This window comes from Chaetura pelagica, unplaced genomic scaffold (assembly GCF_000747805.2).
Source record: "Chaetura pelagica isolate M959 unplaced genomic scaffold, ChaPel_1.0 scaffold81, whole genome shotgun sequence".
NCBI lineage: Eukaryota > Metazoa > Chordata > Aves > Apodiformes > Apodidae > Chaetura > Chaetura pelagica.
The window spans coordinates 130,587-148,828 of NW_009951997.1; the positions used below are offsets into that span (position 1 = coordinate 130,587).

At 36.9% G+C, this 18,242-nt stretch overlaps 1 protein-coding gene across 1 annotated transcript in view; it reads right to left on the reverse strand.

Annotated features, from left to right (window-relative positions):
* The window catches only part of CDH12 (cadherin 12, type 2 (N-cadherin 2)), a 153,163-nt gene that overhangs the window by 58,996 nt on the left and 75,925 nt on the right, over positions 1–18,242 (reverse strand). The window contains exons 3-4 of the mRNA XM_010002406.1: positions 11,922–12,041; positions 5,115–5,282 (exon numbers count right to left, since the gene is read on the reverse strand). Coding sequence (XP_010000708.1) covers positions 5,115–5,282; positions 11,922–12,041 — 288 coding nt within the window. The remainder of the gene's footprint in view (positions 1–5,114; positions 5,283–11,921; positions 12,042–18,242) is intronic.

The window sequence follows — 18,242 nt, forward strand, 5'->3', positions numbered from 1 at the left end:
TCAGCAGGATAGTTGGTGGGGTTTCATCACTGGATACTGATACCCTACCTGAACCTGCCTGTCTCCTTAAAGGACTCTCAATGAGATGAAGGTGTTCTGTGGTATGTTGTTTTTTTTTTCAAGCTTGTAATGTATTATTTAGCAATGTAGTTTCTTTCAGCTATTAATAATTCATGCTCTCCCACTTCTGCTGTGAAATCTGTTTTTTCAGTTTAACTGAGTTCAGAAAATAAATTTAAATTTTATTCTGTGATAATTAATATCTTCTTATGTGAAAAGTTAATCTATAGCATGGCATCTTTGATTTCCCTGATCCTGATTATGTGATGCAAAGACATCTGCCCTGCAGCAGACAGTGTTAAAGGACTTTCAGTCCTGTTTTGCAGTCTGCACTTGGACTTGGTGGCTTTATTGGCCAACAATGAGTAATGCTGGTCCCTGCAAAAGTGAAGGCTCTGAGGTGTTCCCAGGCCTGAACTTGGCACCTACCTAGACCTGTTTCTAAGGCTTATTTTTCACATAAACTAAAATTCTGAACAAGTATTCTTTTCTCTATTGTAGTCAAACAAATGAAAAACTCCATTTCCTAGCAGGGATTTACTCTTGAATCACAACAACCTTTTCAAAGAAAAAAAAAACAGAGAAATACAGATGCTATATTAGAAACAAACAAACAACTTTTTTCTATCAAATATTTTTGCCTACCTCTAATTAGTCTTGTTTCTTTGTGAATTTCAGGCATGCTATACACATATCACACATACCACTTAACCAAATAGGACTGGAAAAATTGATCCCTATTGATCAGGATTTTTTCTTTAATTATTTTGATTAAACAGAAGGCTTTAGCTTATGAGAATATAAGTATGTTGCCTGTAACACAACTCAAAAAAAAAAAAAAAAAAAAAAAAATTCAGGTAACTGCCTTGATCAAGTTTGTTTCAATGCTCTAGAGTCCCCATAAATGGCACTTTAGTCGTAAGCCATGCTAAATGTTTATTATTTTCAATATCAAGAAAAACATGCAATATTATTCTCTTCTGTTCTGTTGTGAGTCACTGCTATAATTCAGCTTCTGTGACATTTGATATAATAGAAAGGAAAAGTTTCCAACCCTATTAGCATGCAAAGCACAGGACAAGCTTGGTCTCTTGTGATTTTTCTTTATTTTTTCCTCCTGCATAGCAACACTTGGGCAAAGATGCCATAACTACAGTGCATGCATTAAATGAGACCTCAAGGCTATCTTCTTCAAAGACACTGATATCTTCCGTGATTTCTCTGTGTCATGAACACTAACTGACGCTATGTGAGACTTGTGTGTTTTTTGCAACACCACAGTAGGTGAAGGCATACAATAAAATAGAAAATTACTAAGGCTCCTAGCACCAAAGGTAGTATAAAATGCAACTGTAAATCAGTCATAGAGAAGAGCAGTGGGCCCAAGAAACTTGACAATGTCCTGCGTTTTTCAGTTTTCTGGCAGTTACATTATTTCCTCTTTCAACTGTGCTATGTTTCCAGCAGCAGGGTCTCCAACTGAAAGGAAGGGGCAGATTGCAGTGGTGTGTGGTTTAATAAGCTCTAAGGAGAAGGACAGTGGGAATGGTCATTCAAAGAGACCTTCTGGGATTATTTACTTGTTAACGAGATTTGGGACATCTCACAAACGTTTTGATAGGATGTCAGGAAACACAAGAAGGCTCCAGTGCCTGTAGTCTATGTGAGCTCTGATGAAGTAAGGTAAGACTGGGGAGAGGTCATAGGTGTGAAGTTTAAGAGAGCAATTGAAAGCAGAAGTTAAGGGCATCAATAGTAGCATAGTCTGAAAACTGTCTCACTAGATACAATCAGGGAGAGAAAAATGGAAAGGCAAAGCTTCTAATGCCTGCTGAAGGAAAATAAGGGGAAGGAGAAGGGATTCACATTATTGGAAAGCAGGAGCATTTTCTAAAGAATAGGTTATGACAGGGAAGACGCAGAATTAATTTTGGCTGCAGGAAAAACAGGCTTCAGAAAGTTTAAAAACTTTCCTATGAACACTGTGATTCTAAGTGAAAAGTTCTGGAATACTTACAGGAGTTGGAATGATTCTATGAAAATACACAAATTCTTCACTGAAGAATGCTACAGAAGGGATGTGAGTTCAGTAGGAAATGCAGAAATATAGATCACACAGAATAAAATTAGGGTCCAGTAATGAAGAGAAAGCAAGCCACAACATAAAGCCAAGGGTTAAGATGGGGACTAGTACAGGCAATTTTAAATGTATAATGCTAAACAAGAATCTCAGCGTAACAGGTTATGTTCAAAATCTGTGGGAAAGAATAAAATTAGTCAGGCAGTGCAGTACCATGAGCAAAATACACAGAGAAGGCAAAGTAGACCTTATCAGAGGAGGAATAATGATGGTTGTTAAAGGCAACTCTAAGTCAAAAGAAGACTCAAGGAAGATTATTAACACTAGCTAGCCAGGAAAAGTTCTTTAGTTCTAAATTTTACAGCAACCGTAATGAGTTTAAATATAGTGTCCGTGCAGGAGCAGTAAAGGCCAAGATTACATGATGGTTGCACTCAGTTTAAAAAAAAAAAAAAAAAGGTAAAATAAATAAAACTGAGAGATACTACTATAAAAAAACCTGAATGGAATAGTGGTGTCTACAAACAGCATTCTGAAGGCCCACAGCAAATGGGCAATACACATTAAAACACAAATAAGTAAAGGTTAACAACATATCTAATAAAGGCAAGAACACCATTTATTTAAAAAAAAAATGGAGTTGTGTCCCAGTAGGAAAACAGAAAGAACCATAACATCTGATTTGTCTGTAAAACCACAGTAAAGGAGACAAAAAAAAACCCAACAACATAGTTTGAATAAGTCTCTGGCATTCTTTAGTTCTAAATTTTACAGCAACCGTAATGAGTTTAAATATAGTGTCCGTGCAGGAGCAGTAAAGGCCAAGATTACATGATGGTTGCACTCAGTTTAAAAAAAAAAAAAAAAGGTAAAATAAATAAAACTGAGAGATACTACTATAAAAAAACCTGAATGGAATAGTGGTGTCTACAAACAGCATTCTGAAGGCCCACAGCAAATGGGCAATACACATTAAAACACAAATAAGTAAAGGTTAACAACATATCTAATAAAGGCAAGAACACCATTTATTTAAAAAAAAAATGGAGTTGTGTCCCAGTAGGAAAACAGAAAGAACCATAACATCTGATTTGTCTGTAAAACCACAGTAAAGGAGACAAAAAAAAACCCAACAACATAGTTTGAATAAGTCTCTGGCAAACAAGCCAATAATAATAATAATAATCTTTTAAATACATCTGGAGGCCTGAGGGGAACTCTGTAAAGCCAACTCAAAATTATAGAAAAAGTGCTCAGAGAACATAAGATTGCAGATGTAATTCTTAATAAATTACTTTTGTATTCAGTGTAGAATATCTGCGGAATTTTTCTATTCTTTAATCCTTCTTTATGGGGGACTCAAGAGAAGGTTAAATTAGCAACAGAAGCAGTTGTGGAATGAACAGACACAACAGTAACACCTAATTGGGATCAGCTGTTAAATGCCCAAGAGCCTGAAGGATGAAATAAGTGGACTATTATGATGTGTAGTATTTTGCTTCAAACCACTGTGACACATGAAGACTTGGAGGTTCTAATATAAGACTGATTTTTCCCCGAAAGATTTCTGAGTTCAGGGGAGTTGAGGACAGATATAACTGACGTGCACATGGCAAAACAATAGCAGCAGGATTAATGGTCACAGGGACATCATGCCACACTGAAAAAAAACTCATGGCAGCTTTTCCAAATAAAGTTCATATTCAGCTACACTTTCTGAATTATTTAAAGAAGTCAACATGCAGGCAAATATGTAGGGTTGGATTCAAAACAAACAAAGGAAAACTGTTTCTCGTGCAATATACGATTAATCTGTGGACCTCACTAACACAGGACGTTGGGGACTCTCATACCTTAGATAAATTTCAAAGTAATAGGACAACCTCCTGTAAGAAAAATCCACTAGGGGTGGTTAAACACAAATAAACCATCTGGGCTAAAAATCCTTAGAAACTGGGAAAACGTTCTGGAGTACTTTTTGGCCTGTTCTGATATACAACCTCTAGATGGTATAGAAGATGATATAGAAGGCAGGCCAGATGGATTTTTGTCTTAACATTCTTACATGCCTGGAAAAAGGCAGTATACTTGCATACTCATGAAAAGAAGAAGATGTATTTTTAAATGAGAGAAAACAGTGAAGTTTCAGGTGTGATTTGGTACCTAAGGAGCATTTAATCTACATAAAGTGGGATTGCAGAAGAAAAGAGACACAAAGTAAAAAAACTGCCATGATTTTACAGCAAATTCACATGAATTTTCTGATATAAAATTGTCTTACTAAAAAATTTTAGCACATAAAACAGTTTTGGCATAGTTATCAAGGTTTATGATTGATTAGTGTCTGGATTTCAAAAGTACAAAATATACAAAACCTCAATAAATTAAAGGGCCTCAATGATAATATTGTTAGCTATAGAGACAATGAAACTCTTTAGATTAGCATACTTCTGAAAAGTCTAATTTAAACTAATTGATAAGAAATGTTATGAATTGTCAGTGGATGGTCATTACTTTGAGACTGTGTTTTCAAGGACAGATATAGTCTGGGCCAAGACACGTAAAAAAAAATAAATCTGTTGCAGATTATCAAAACAACAATGCTTAGCATGAGTCAATTATCTTTGATACCTGGAAGTTTCAGGTTATACTGTTTTGTCTTTTGAAGGGGATAATCCAGTTTCCCTCGATAGAATAGTATTTCCCAAAAAAATTTTCAAGTGTAAATTAAATGAACTTTCAGTCTCAGACTGTGGCATAATGATATATTTCCTCTTAAACATTCAAAAATCATACTTTCCAATCAAGTTTTACATTATCTATGAAAACAACAATATATTCCTTTTATTTTATTTTATTTTTTTTCAGAATTTACTGCTCTTTCTGGATCTCAATTCCTTATCCAAAGTATTTTTCACAATAATACTTTCAGTCATGCTTATTTGAAAATTAGTGCATTTGGAATACAACATACTCTTTGGAAATCTGGGTGGGTTGTCATTGACATCCGTGAGAGTAATGTTTACAGTGGTAGTACCAGCTAGTCCTCCCAGTTGTCCTCCCATGTCCTTGGCTTGGATTAGAACTTGATATTGTTCTTTCACTTCTCTGTCCATATTTGGCAAAGCTGTTCTTATTACACCTACAAGAAGAGATGGGAAAGAGAATGAACAAGTAAACAAAGTGTCATGATTGTCTAGTATTATATTTTAATACTGGATATTTTGGACCAGGAATGGAACCCTTCTTAAAGGGGTGATAAGAGAAGTGTTCACACAGAAACACAGAAATAATTTGGGCTTTTCAAAAGTGTGTTCATCAGCTGTTCAATCACTCAAAATCACTGCTGTGTCTTTTCAGTCAGGACATGAATGGCTGAAAGAGAATGATTCATTTTCACTAGGGCTGTGAATGGCATAAGCTACACCAGTACTGAAGAATGCCTAACTGTGCAGATTAGGACAATGTAGAAAGAGATGCCAATGTGTTTCAGAGCCTGCATCTTCAATTGTTTCAAACCAGTCACTCACCTTTACAGTAAAGCTACTGTAGGCCAAGACAATATCCCTTTTCTACAAAAGGAGGCCTTTATTAGAAGACTCATCACTGCTTGAGAAAGCTTTCTTGATATAGCATGCATATGCAGTGAAAATTTTAGGAGATTTGTTAAAGAAAGGTAATTAAAATATGGTAAGATATTAATCAAATTACCCTAAATCTTTAGTGATTTTGGATAGCTGATGTCTAAATAGGTATGCCATATCTCTCTTCTAATTTGTTAGATAAAAGGAAGACTTGGAGAGAGTACATAAAATTAGCTGCTGAGGTTGTAAAAAGTCATAAGTGATAAGGAACTCATGCCTTTTTCTTGAAACTAGTTATAGAGGAGAAAATGCTTTTCTTTGTCAAAATTTTACAATATTATGTTGCAAAATGCTATATAATCAGTAATAGTTTTCAGAAAATTGCTATGTGCAGATTGGTGCAGATAGCATGCACAACTGAAAAATAAACAAACTGGAATCATGCTTCTCCTCTAACTTATTATTGATTTAATAATATGATTGTTTAATACTGTTAGCTTATAGTGCTTGTTCAGAGTCTAAAATAACTTTGACCTAAATCTCTTTTTTCTAGAACCTATTAAAATTCCTGTTGAATTTAATTCTATAACAATTTCCTTTCTCTTCACTGGTAACACTGATTATGAAAATTACAACATTAATAATATCTACTATTTTCTACCTCTGCATGGCATATACTGTACTGCGTAGATCTGGAGTATGACTAGCAAATACTTTAAAACATTTAGATACTGCAACAACTGAGTTTTTTAAAAGAATCACTGTTGTTAAATGTTTTGTATATTTCAGACAGAAATCTTGAATTATAAAATTGTATTCGTATTAATGTGATATTCATGAAGAAAAAAGAATTTGTAAATAGGATTAATATTACTAGATTTCCTCCTGAATCTCTTAATCTATGTTTTGCATAGTAGATACTGTATCTTCTACAGTATTTTACAACATCCTTGTTATGCTCATTCTAAAGAGAAAGAGTTACAAGAACTAAAGATCTCCCTTGATATACCACCGAAACAAAAGAGCAGTAAGTATAAAAATCTGAAAATAGGCAGATACTAGGTTGTGTGCAGGAAATGCAGTTCATCTGAGTGTCATACCTGTGTTATGTACAACTGAATGGCTTTCTCAATTAGAAATATTGCAGATAGTCTTCAGAAAATGAAGAACTGGCTATCACTCTAGTAGTAAAATTCACAGCCACCCACAATTTTTTTCCTGCATGGAAGGATAAGGGCATTCTCTATATTTTTCTTTGAAAAACCTTTGTCTCAAAAAACCACCAATGAGAATAATTTTCATGTCCATATGTTCATAGTCATTTTTTTTTTCCTTTTCTACCTACTCTATTTCAAAAGAAAAATAAAACCAAAAACCAAACACAAAGCCAAAACCTGAAAAATACTGTTTCTACCAAAAAATCCCAATCAGTTCATTTGGACAGAAAAATAAAATGCCGGTTAAAATCCCTGGGAAAGAAAGGACTATGAATTTTGGTATTAGAGCTTCAGCTTCTCAAAAAATACCCAAACTTTAAATCAAGGGCTTATTATAATGTAGAGGTCTTACATTCATGTAATGCTGTTTTGAGTTTTTTTAAGCCCTTCTACCTTAGGATTTTACAATAAAGATTGCTTGGTTCCAGAACTGAATAACTTATTTTTATTTGTTTTTCTTTGCAAATGTCATCAATATGAAATGTGCAGATCAGTATGGTTTCGAAGACATTGCTGAAAATTAAAATAGTATGTATAGAAACTGGGCCAGAAAATATGTTCTGCAAAGCTATAGGGCCATAATTCAACAGGAGATGATCATCTTACATGGAAGGGAAAATCCCAGGTCTCTGAAAATAACTTCTTAATAAATATTAATGTCAATACTCCTGCTGATACCAATTTGGATGTCAAGAATATAACTGAGATCATAATACAGAGTAGAATACTGAGTCTGAGAAAAAAACTGAGGCATCTCACCATAAACAAGAAAACTGACCTCATAAACACATCAGAAAATTGGACGGAAAGTTGTTTGTCAAAAAGAGAATCATAGAATCATAGAATCATAGAATCTTAGGGGCTGGAAGGGACCTCGAGAGATCATCTAGTCCAACCCCCCTGCCAGAGCAGGGTCACCTAGAGTACATCACACAGGAACTCATCCAGGTGGGTTTTGAATGTCTCCAGTGAGGGAGACTCCACAACCTCCCTGGGCAGTCTGTTCCAGTGCTCTGTCACTCTCACAGTAAAAAAATTTTTTCGGATATTCACCTTGAACCTCCTATGCTCCAATTTACACCCATTACCCCTTGTCCTATCACTGGTCATCACCGAGAAAAGCCTAACTCCGTCCCCCTGACACTCACCCCTTACATATTTGTAAACATTGATGAGGTCACCCCTCAGTCTCCTTTTCTCCAAGCTAAAGAGACCCAGCTCCCTCAGCCTTTCCTCATAAGGGAGATGTTCCACTCCCCTAATCATCTTCGTAGCTCTGCGCTGGACTCTTTCGAGCAGTTCCCTGTCCTTTTTGAACTGAGGGGCCCAGAACTGGACACAATACTCCAGATGTGGCCTCACCAATGCAGAATAGAGGGGGAGGAGAACCTCTCTTGACCTACTAACCACACCCTTTCTAATGCACCCCAGGATGCCATTGGCCTTCTTGGCCACAAGGGCACATTGCTGGCTCATGGTCATCCTCCTGTCTACCAGGACCCCCAGGTCTCTTTCACCTACACTACTCTCCAGCAGTTCAGCCCCCAACCTGTACTGGGACATGGTGTTGTTCTTCCCCAAATGTAAAACTCTGCACTTCCCCTTGTTGAATTTCATCATGTTTCTCCCCGCCCAACTCTCCAACCTATCTAAGTCTCTCTGAATGGCAGCACAGCCTTCTGGTGTGTCAGCCACTCCTCCCAGCTTAGTGTCATCAGCAAACTTGCTGAGGGTACATTCTATACCCTCATCCAGGTCGTTGATGAAGATGTTGAACAACACCGGTCCCAGCACCGACCCTTGTGGGACTCCACTAGTAACACACCTCCAACCAGATTCTACCCCATTGACTACAACTCTCTGACTCCTTCCTTTCAACCAGTTCCTAATCCACCTCACTTCCTGGTCACCAAACCCATACCTGATCAACTTATCCACAAGGATAGAGCTTTTAGTAACAGGAGAGAACATACAGAGGAAAGATAAGAGAGGTTATCTGTCTTAAAAGAACTGCTCTGTCTTAAAGAAAACTCACATTAAAATCAGAACAGCAATTTCAGAGCATGAAAAAGTAACCTCCATGTGTAAGATTTGAGGAATTAAACTGTGCCAGTCCAAGAGCTGCTCTCTAGCATGGATTGTAATGCATTTAACCTTCCTGTTAGAGCAAAAAAAAATAACTTTCCTACTTCCACATAGTTTACTTACCTCCAGCAAAGCACTGCAAAAAAATTAGGAAGTCAGTAAAGAAGAGGAGTAAAGGGGCAGCTGTGACGTTCAGACCCATAAAGGTTAAAAGCTATTTCACTGTATTAGATTAATGTCAGAGTAAATATTTATCACCTATCAGAAATCATTTGAGAAAGGATTAAGTGTAAAGTCATGTGTACACCAAACACAATCCTTATTTCACATATAAAATTATGGTCAGTGGTTTCACTGTTACTGCTTCACAATGAGATCTTGAGGTAGTAATAGAAATTTCCACAAGTAAATCAGCTTTTGTATGCTAGAAGCAAAAAAGTAAGCAGAATTTTTAGAACAGTTTGCAAAGAAATAAGGAAGTATTATGATTAAACCATTTTATAGACATCTATATAAGCAGCCTTCTTGAATACTATGTGCACTTTCTCATACCGAGAAGGGAGAGAAGGATAGTGGTATGTAATATCAGTGGTATGTAATAGCTTCTGTTTAAAGTCTTCATTATATAAAAGACGCAACTGGGAGACAATATGGGGAACTAAGTTAATGGGGAACTAATAAATAGGAATTAACTGATCGCAGTCACATGCAAAGCAAGTGTGAAGTATGAAATAAATTAAAAGATGTCATGCTTCAAAGAAGAAAGAGGAGCTGTTTTTTCACCTAAACATTTTTTTGCTGTGGAATTTCTAGTCACTGGGTGTGCAGATACTGTGTTTCTTGACAAGTCGAATCTACTGGGAAGTGGACCAGTTATGGAAGAGAAAGTCTGCCAGAATTTTAGTTACATGGACACAGTTAATCATCTAGGAACTTCAAAAGAAGCTGTTGAAGACCAGAAGTGTATTTGGGGTGCATCACTAAACAATTATTTTATCCTTCACCAGAGCTGAGCAGGTCATCACTTTTGGAAATATGATACAAGGCAGCATGAACCTTAATCTGACCTAGTATGGGTGTTCTTAAGTTATTTACATAACTACAAAGAAATGTCTCAAAAATGTCACTAGAATGCAAGAGATGGGACAACAAACAAACAAACAAGCACCCAAAATGACAACCCAGAAAATGCTTATTGATCAGTAATTTTGTACCAAAATGGCTGTCTTCCCCTTTCCTGTCAAATCCACTCTAGGCAGGCATAGAAAAACTACTGTATCATCCCTTCAGTTATAAAACTAGGAACTGAAAATGCCAGAAGATCTGTAGTGCTACCCATGACTTCTGGATTTTAGAGCAAAGCATTAACCAGCATCCTATAGATTATTATTCATATAATATTATCTCTATAGTAATTTTTAGACCCACAGGCAACTCTCATATTGTGACCTATCTAATGCAATACAGCTTACAAGCACATTTTGCTCACAGAAGCATGATTCTATTTTTAAATATATATTTATATATTTTTTTTTATTTATTTTTTTTTTCCTGGTATAGGATTTTAAGCTGTACTAGTCTAGCTGTTTCATGAATCTTCCTTTACAGCTGTGTCTATTCTTTTAACACCAAGGTCCTCCTGAGTGACTTATTAAAGATATTAATAGGCAGATGTGGAAACAGTGTGTTTATATGATTTTTCAGGGATAGCAGGGTGCAGGACTGCACCTATACTCCACTCACAATTCAGTGAGTAATATATGAGAGCATATGATCCAGCAATTCAAATCACCACGGGAAAAAAATTTTCATCTTCAAGTACTAATAATTTTTTTTCTTCGGAAACTTCTACTGGAGCTACAATTGTAGCTTCAGTAAAGGTTTCCATTTAATTCCTCCTCATTGTTTCAAAGATTGAAAAAAAAAAAAAAAGTATCAAGGTAATATATATTTTTTTTTTATGGCAGACACTTGAAGAAGTCCCATTTCAGTTTGAAAAGTAAAGTTGCTAATTGCAAATTGCAGTATGATCTCCTGCTAAATGGAGGAATATGCCCAGTGGGGATAGTGCACTAACAGCCTTATGAGGCTCTCACACCAAAACTATTGAATGACCATAGATAAAGGCTCTTTAATACACAATCTGACATTCAAGTATGGCTTCACTGGAAGGAGAAACTATTTGCTGAAAGGGGCATATGTACAACTATCCCTGTAACACTCAGGATGACACAATGCATGTCATTCACCATGTAGGTTATTGGGTCCTTAACTGAACTACTAAATATAGAAATAAGAATGACATTTAGAAACATAGGGCCAGATACATAATTGACATGACTACCGACCTCACAAATACTTCAGTCTCTTTAAACATACCCTTTTCTGCTCACACACCCAGTAACCCCAGACAACTGTACTATGCCCCAGGAAAAGAGGAGAGCAGGAAATTATTATCTGCTTCACAGTCTCAAATTAGCTCTATATAGCAAAACAATCATTGCTAGATAATTTGCGACTGCATGTTCTACAAGTAAATATTCTGAGATAAAAAAGTCTAGACCCAAGATAAAATACTGAATCATCAAAGAAAAATGAGAGTGTATCTAGCACATAAAATTTTAGTTATAGAGAAACAGTAAAGTATTAAAAAATGTACAATGTATACATATTTTAGATATTCAAGGACTGATTGGAGGACAAGATTTCTTTTGTTTCTACAACAGACTGTAATTAATTCAAAAACTACTCAGTACTGAATGATGTCCATAGTTACTCTTCGGACTTTTGGCCATATCAGACTAGTTCATATTTATTCATAGAAAAAATAAATATGAATCAAATGAATCAAAATCCAAAGTTTAAGTCTTCCACTGACTCTGATAAGCTACTTACCTGTCTTTGGATCAATGGAGAAATACGGTTGCCCCTGAAGAATGCTGTAAACCACTCTAGCACTGTTTCCATAAGTGGGATCATCAGCATCTGTTGCTTTTACTTGAAGCACATATGCACCTGAAAAGAAACACAGGTAATCCCATTTTCAGTAAAGAGCAGTGATCAGGGATATTTCAGACATATTAGTCCTGGTGCTAGTGTATTCTGTGTAATTCTTGTTCAACTGGAAAGAAGCCGATATTAAACCAGGGAATTCTTCATATCCATGCTAGTAACCAACTAGGTAACAGCTGAGGTATAATGGAAGGAAGGGGAGGCCAGAACTGGACAAAGTATTCCAGATGTGACCTCACCAGGGCAGAGTAGAGGGGTACAATGACCTCTCTCGACCTACTGGCCATACTTTTCCTTATGCACCCCAGGATTCCATTGGCCTTCTTGGTGGAAAGGGCACATTGCTGGCTCATGGATAATTGACTGTCTACCAGGACTCCCAGATCTGTCTCCTCGGAACTGCTCCCCAGCAGGGCCATCTCTTACTTATATTGGTGCATGGGGTTCTTCCTCCCCAGGTGCAGGACTCTAAACTTCCACTTGTTGAACCTCATTATGCTCTTCTCTGCCCAGCTCTCCAGACTGTCCAGGTCACACTGGATGGCAGCACAGCCCCATGGAGTGTCAGCCACCCCTCCAAGTTTGGTATCATCACTGAATTTGATGAGGATACACTGTCCCCTCATCTAGGTCATTGATGAATATATCAAACAAGACTGGACTGGATACTGACCCCTGGGGGACACCACTGCTTACAAGCCTCCAAACTTGACCCTGCTCCATTGATCACAACTCTGAGTTCTGTCACACAGCCAGCTCTCAATCCACTGCACTGTCCATTCATCTAGCCCACACTCCCTCATAAGGATGCTCTGGGAGTGTCAAAAGCCTTGCTGAAATCGAGGTAGCTGACATCTGCTGTGAGTTGCCTTCAAAACAAGTGTTTGGTCAAGCAGCTCCTGAATCTGCCAGTGCATCAATTTCTAAATCCATTAAAAGACTACTGCAGTCTCCTAAATCTTAAATTCACATTCCCATGGTAAAATGAAATCAGGTGTTTGGTGCAGCCAGTTGTCTTTAAAATCCAGACTTGAGTCTTCTTCCCTTTCCAACACAGCTCAGTAGTAAACAATAATACTATGGAGGAAGATACTCTATTGTTACTCTGTGTTTAGACATGGTTACAGACCAGATCTACTGCAGTTTGCTTTATATTCCAACTTAAAGGAGACTCATACCATGGAGTGGAAGAATTGCAAATGAAGAAGGAAAACAAACTGTGAATGGCAATAGCCTTGTCCCTCATGCAAGTCACTAAGCTATTTACCTGCATTTCCTTACTGCCTCCTAATGAAAGTGATGTTCAAACTATAGTCTTCATCAAAACAAATGGGCACACATTTAGGCTTTCCCATCAGCTTTGAATAATTAATACTTTCCTATGATTTTCTGTGCAAATGCATGCTGGAATTTGTAATGCTCATCTGGAGTGAGTGAAGATTAAGACAACCTACGTGAGGGACAACAAAGGGAGGAGGGTTATCCACACCACTTTTGTTTTAAAAAAATATTTTTCATTTGGAGGTCATTTGACATTTCTACAAGAACACCTATGGAATACTACAAGCACTTCAAGACTGCTACTTTTCTGTAATGAAAACTGTCATGTTTTAAAGGATGTTCACAATCTAAAATGAACCGGAATGGACTTGTTGAAGTTCACTTCTTAGAGTGCCTCACTGTTAGATGTTCCATGTGAAAGGTCTTACCACTTAGACAGGAAAGTAACTCATTGCAAATGCAGCTGTTTGGAAGACTTTCCAGTTCCCAACCCCCCACACACACACACTTTTTTCCTTGTGTGATTTATTCATTTATTTTTAAAAGTTTAGATAAGTGATCAACTCATTTATTTACCATTTTACTCTATCAAATCAATACCTAGAATAAATCTGATTTTTACTCCTTATGGTTAAATGACATTTCATTATTGTTGTTATGAAAGAGGCCAAGAAGGAAAGATGATCTTTATTTCATAGACTGAAAACTACTTATATTGTCTCTCATTATGCTTATCTTTTTACACACATGGTAGAGTGGCTAAGTTCAATTCAGATCTGCAATAAAAGATAAGCCACAAAAAACCCATATGCAATGCATAAAATGTATCAACATAACACTGAATTAGTGGAATTCAGAAATGTTTTTCTTCCAGGTGAAATAAAACAGAAAAAAAACACCCCAAACCAAAAAAATGTAATTGGCTTTGATACTTTTCCAGAAAACATCCTTGTCTCTAAAATACAGACATGGATTTGATGGCTGGACAACTTGGCGGAAAAGGAATTGGCTGGATGGCTTCATTGAAAGAATTGTGGTCAATGGCTCAGTGTCTGAGTGGAGACCAGTGAAGAGTGGCCTCCCTCATAGGTCTCTGCTGGGACCAGAATTATTTAACATCTTTGTCAGGGACATGGACAGTGGGATCAACTGCACGCTCAGCAAGTTTGCATATGACACAAAGCTGAGTAGTGTGATTGATACTCTAGAGGGAAGGTACAACAGCTAGAGTAACCTGGAGTAACTCAAGAAGTGAGGCCATGTGAACTTCATGAGGTTCAACAAGGCAAAGTGCAAGGTCCTGCACATGGGTTGGGACAACCCCCAGTATGAATACAGGCTCAGGGTTGAAGGGATTGAGAACAACCTTGATGAGAAGGGCTTGGGAGTACTGGTGGATGAAAAGTCGGGCACGAGTGGGTAATGTGCGCTTGCAGCCCAGAAGGCCAACCACATCCTGGGCTGCATCAAAAGAAACATGGCCAGCAGGTTGAGGGAGGTGATTCTTCCCACCTGCTCCACTCATGACACCCTATCTGGAGTACTATGTCCAGTTCTGGTGCCTCCAACATAAAAAAGACATGTACCTGCTCAAGTGGGTCCAGAGCAGGGCCAGAGAGGTGGACCACCTCTCCTGTGAAGACAGGCTGAAAGAGTTGGGGTTGTTCAGCCTGGAGAAGGCTACAGGGAGACAGTTTCTCTTCTATTTTAGGAAGTTTAGGTAAGAAATGCTCAATTAGGATATTGAAACAATCTTAATGTTTCTTATTATTTAAGCATTCACATATATTTAAGATGTTGGCATGTGAAGTACTGAATACGTTAGTTGGGGGATTTTTAATAAGTAAATTAGTAATTTTTCATAAATTTAATCCTTAGAGTGTCTCAGGAGACTGAAAGAACAGACACAGCAGTAAATGTGTTTTTGCATATCCAAAGCGAATCTACTGTGACTGAGAATGGATTTTGGAGCTCATGTCCCATTCCATCATTTGTTTACTAAACAACACCAACTTAAAACTAATCAGCATCCTCTATACAGAGCAACAACCAGATCCCTGTCTTTCTAAAACCACTACAACCAACAAGCTCCTGCTACACCATCAGCAGCAGCTTACTCCAAACCAGATACTTTAATAAAACAAAGATTTTCTAAAAGACTGTGAGCCAGAATGAGTGCTTTCATGGTGATACTCACAGTGGAGTTTATGTCACTTTTTATTAGACTTTACCATGTAGTAATCTACACTAATGCCAGGCATCTGCAGCTCTTTTTGAAGCCAAGGGCTGGGCACAGGAAATGTGGCAGCACTGGTCTGCTTGTACCAGTGATGCACAGGTAGGCAAGTGAAACACCACAGCTGAATCCCTGTCCAAGTTCTCATGCAAAAATGTGATGTTGCAAGGTGTTGCGAGGAAGCTGCCTGCAGCCATCAGTCTGCCTGCAAATTCTGCCATTGACCTAGTAGGTCGCTGATGATCCCTGTCCAGACCAATTCTTAGTAGTCTAAAAATAATAGTTTATATATTCTTAGATACATTCTCCAGGTAATGCAACCTTATTACACAAAAAGAAAGAAATGTAGATTTATAAGCTAAGTTTTATTAAGGTAGATCTTTAAAGTCCCATTTTAGTCTGATAAATAGCAGGCACTGAATATGAAAAATAACCTATTTTACATTTATAACAGTTTCAACTGTACTAATTCATCTGCCAGATCTTTTACAACAAAGAGATAAAAAGTAAAGCTTGTATTTTATGGGAAGTCAGGCATGTTTTTTTAATGTGCCTCCAGTCGTTTACTAATTTAAATACATACCTGATGTTCTAAACAGGTTTTCTGAAATTGATTTCTTATCCTTCCAGTATTATCAAACATTTCCCATCATATCTAACAAGATTTCTATTTTATTGCAAATCATAAAACCAATATGCCTTTAAAAGTAGACTCTAAAATCTAATTAATTTTTGCAGGCAATAATACAGGGCACTATAGATGTAAATCTTTAATGCAGAAAGGTAGTGATGGAGGATCACATTTACTATTGCTCATGACATTTTAATTAAAGGATGGACTCACAGATTATTACATGGAGTAATCAATTTTTGTTGTTGTTGTTTGGAAATACTTTATATGATAGTATTTAAAAAGACATAAGTTTATTTTAGTGTGCAATCAACAAATAATTTATGTCAGATATCATTAAATGAATAATGGGATTATGTGTTTAAGTAATAATTTCTGTTTCAGAAAGAAAATAAAAATAATGCTAAACCATTCATACAGCAAATGCTATGGAATTTTAATGAAGATTATATTTTCTCTAAAATATTACAGACAATGTTGAGGACTAGTATTTTATAATAAGTTGATTTAATCACAGCAAGCATACTGGCCTGAATTTTACTCTGGCTGAAGTCCAAACATAATCCAGCAATAACTGCAAATTTAATGGAGCCCAAGTTCTCTTAACTCATTGGCCAAACTAACTAAAGTAGCACAAAAAACCTTCATAGTTTATATTAGGTGACAGGGGGGAACTAATAGAAAGCCTGGGTTTATACCATAATGAGAATGTTTATGTAATAAGAACTTAACTGCTAGGACTATTACAGTTTGTTCTGGCAGTCTTTCATTAGTAAAAATGCTACGTCACCTAAATCAAAAGAATCGCTTAAGAAAGGGCAGTATTTTCCCATCCAAAAACTACTAGAACATTTGCTATCATTTTCTAATACACCTATTTTGTATGTTTCTTTTTTTCCAAATTGCTTATGAATGACCAGTCAAAACACTTTTTAAAGAAGTATTCCAAAGTTCAGACCATCCTCAATTTCAAAACAGAACTTTTTTTTCCTCCCACCCCAGAATTTTTCCTTTTAAGACTACAATATTTAACTGTTGCACTCTTTTAACTTGGAAATGAGTTTTGCCATCAACAAAGTGTAAGTGAAGTATCTTACTGGTTGTGGAGCTATTGGCTACCAAAAAAAAACCAAGAAGGAAATGATAATTTCTTACGTTTAGTTTGCTGAAGTGAAAGGTATGATCAAGAATTCACAGAACTCATTTGGGACTAGATAAATTGTTTCTTTCATTGTACAGGAAGATAAGAGGATTCAAGGCTAGGAGAAGAAGACAACTGATTTATTTAGACATGGTTTCTACAAAAATAATGTTTAGTCAGTAGAACTGCACAGATGAAGAAAAAAGGAGGTGGTGATATATCAGGTCTTTTCTCATTAAGGTCAACATTCATTAGGCCTGCAAATCCCATTAAGTTTTGCAATAAATGCCAAAATTCAGTTAAGTAGTAGCAGTGCATCATTTTCCACAGAAAGTGAGGGGACCTGCTTCAAGGCTTGAAGAAACAAGAAAGGGACGGATAGGAGCAGCAAGGTTTGGGGATGGCTGAGAAGGCAATGAATACTGGAAGTGAAAGCAGAACTTTAGCATGTTGTAAGTGCTCCACAGGCTCTGGGAGGAGCCTCTCTCCACTCTTCATAGATCAGAGGTTCAATCAGAGCAGCTTGCTTGGACCCCTGTCCAGCCAAATTTTGAGTATCTCCAATAACAGAGACTCCATAGCCTCTCCTGATGCTTCTGTTTCACCCTGCCAAACAGGTTCCTGAACAAGATCAACTCTCCTCTTTTGAACTCAAGGGCTATCATTTTACCATTTGTCTTGCTCACCTTTCTGTCTTTTGTTAGTAGGAAACAAGTATGAGACATTGAATGTGAGTTTTCATAGAATTCTCTGTTTGTAATGGACTATGAAGGTAGCTGCATGTACTCATGATGAGTAAAGATAGAACTGCAGGTCTTCTGCCGTAAGTTCTCTTTTTCTCCAACAAGATTATCTTGTAGTTAGAAGAGCTGTCATCATCTTGCTGTACAACCTCTCACCTAACACATTTTGTGG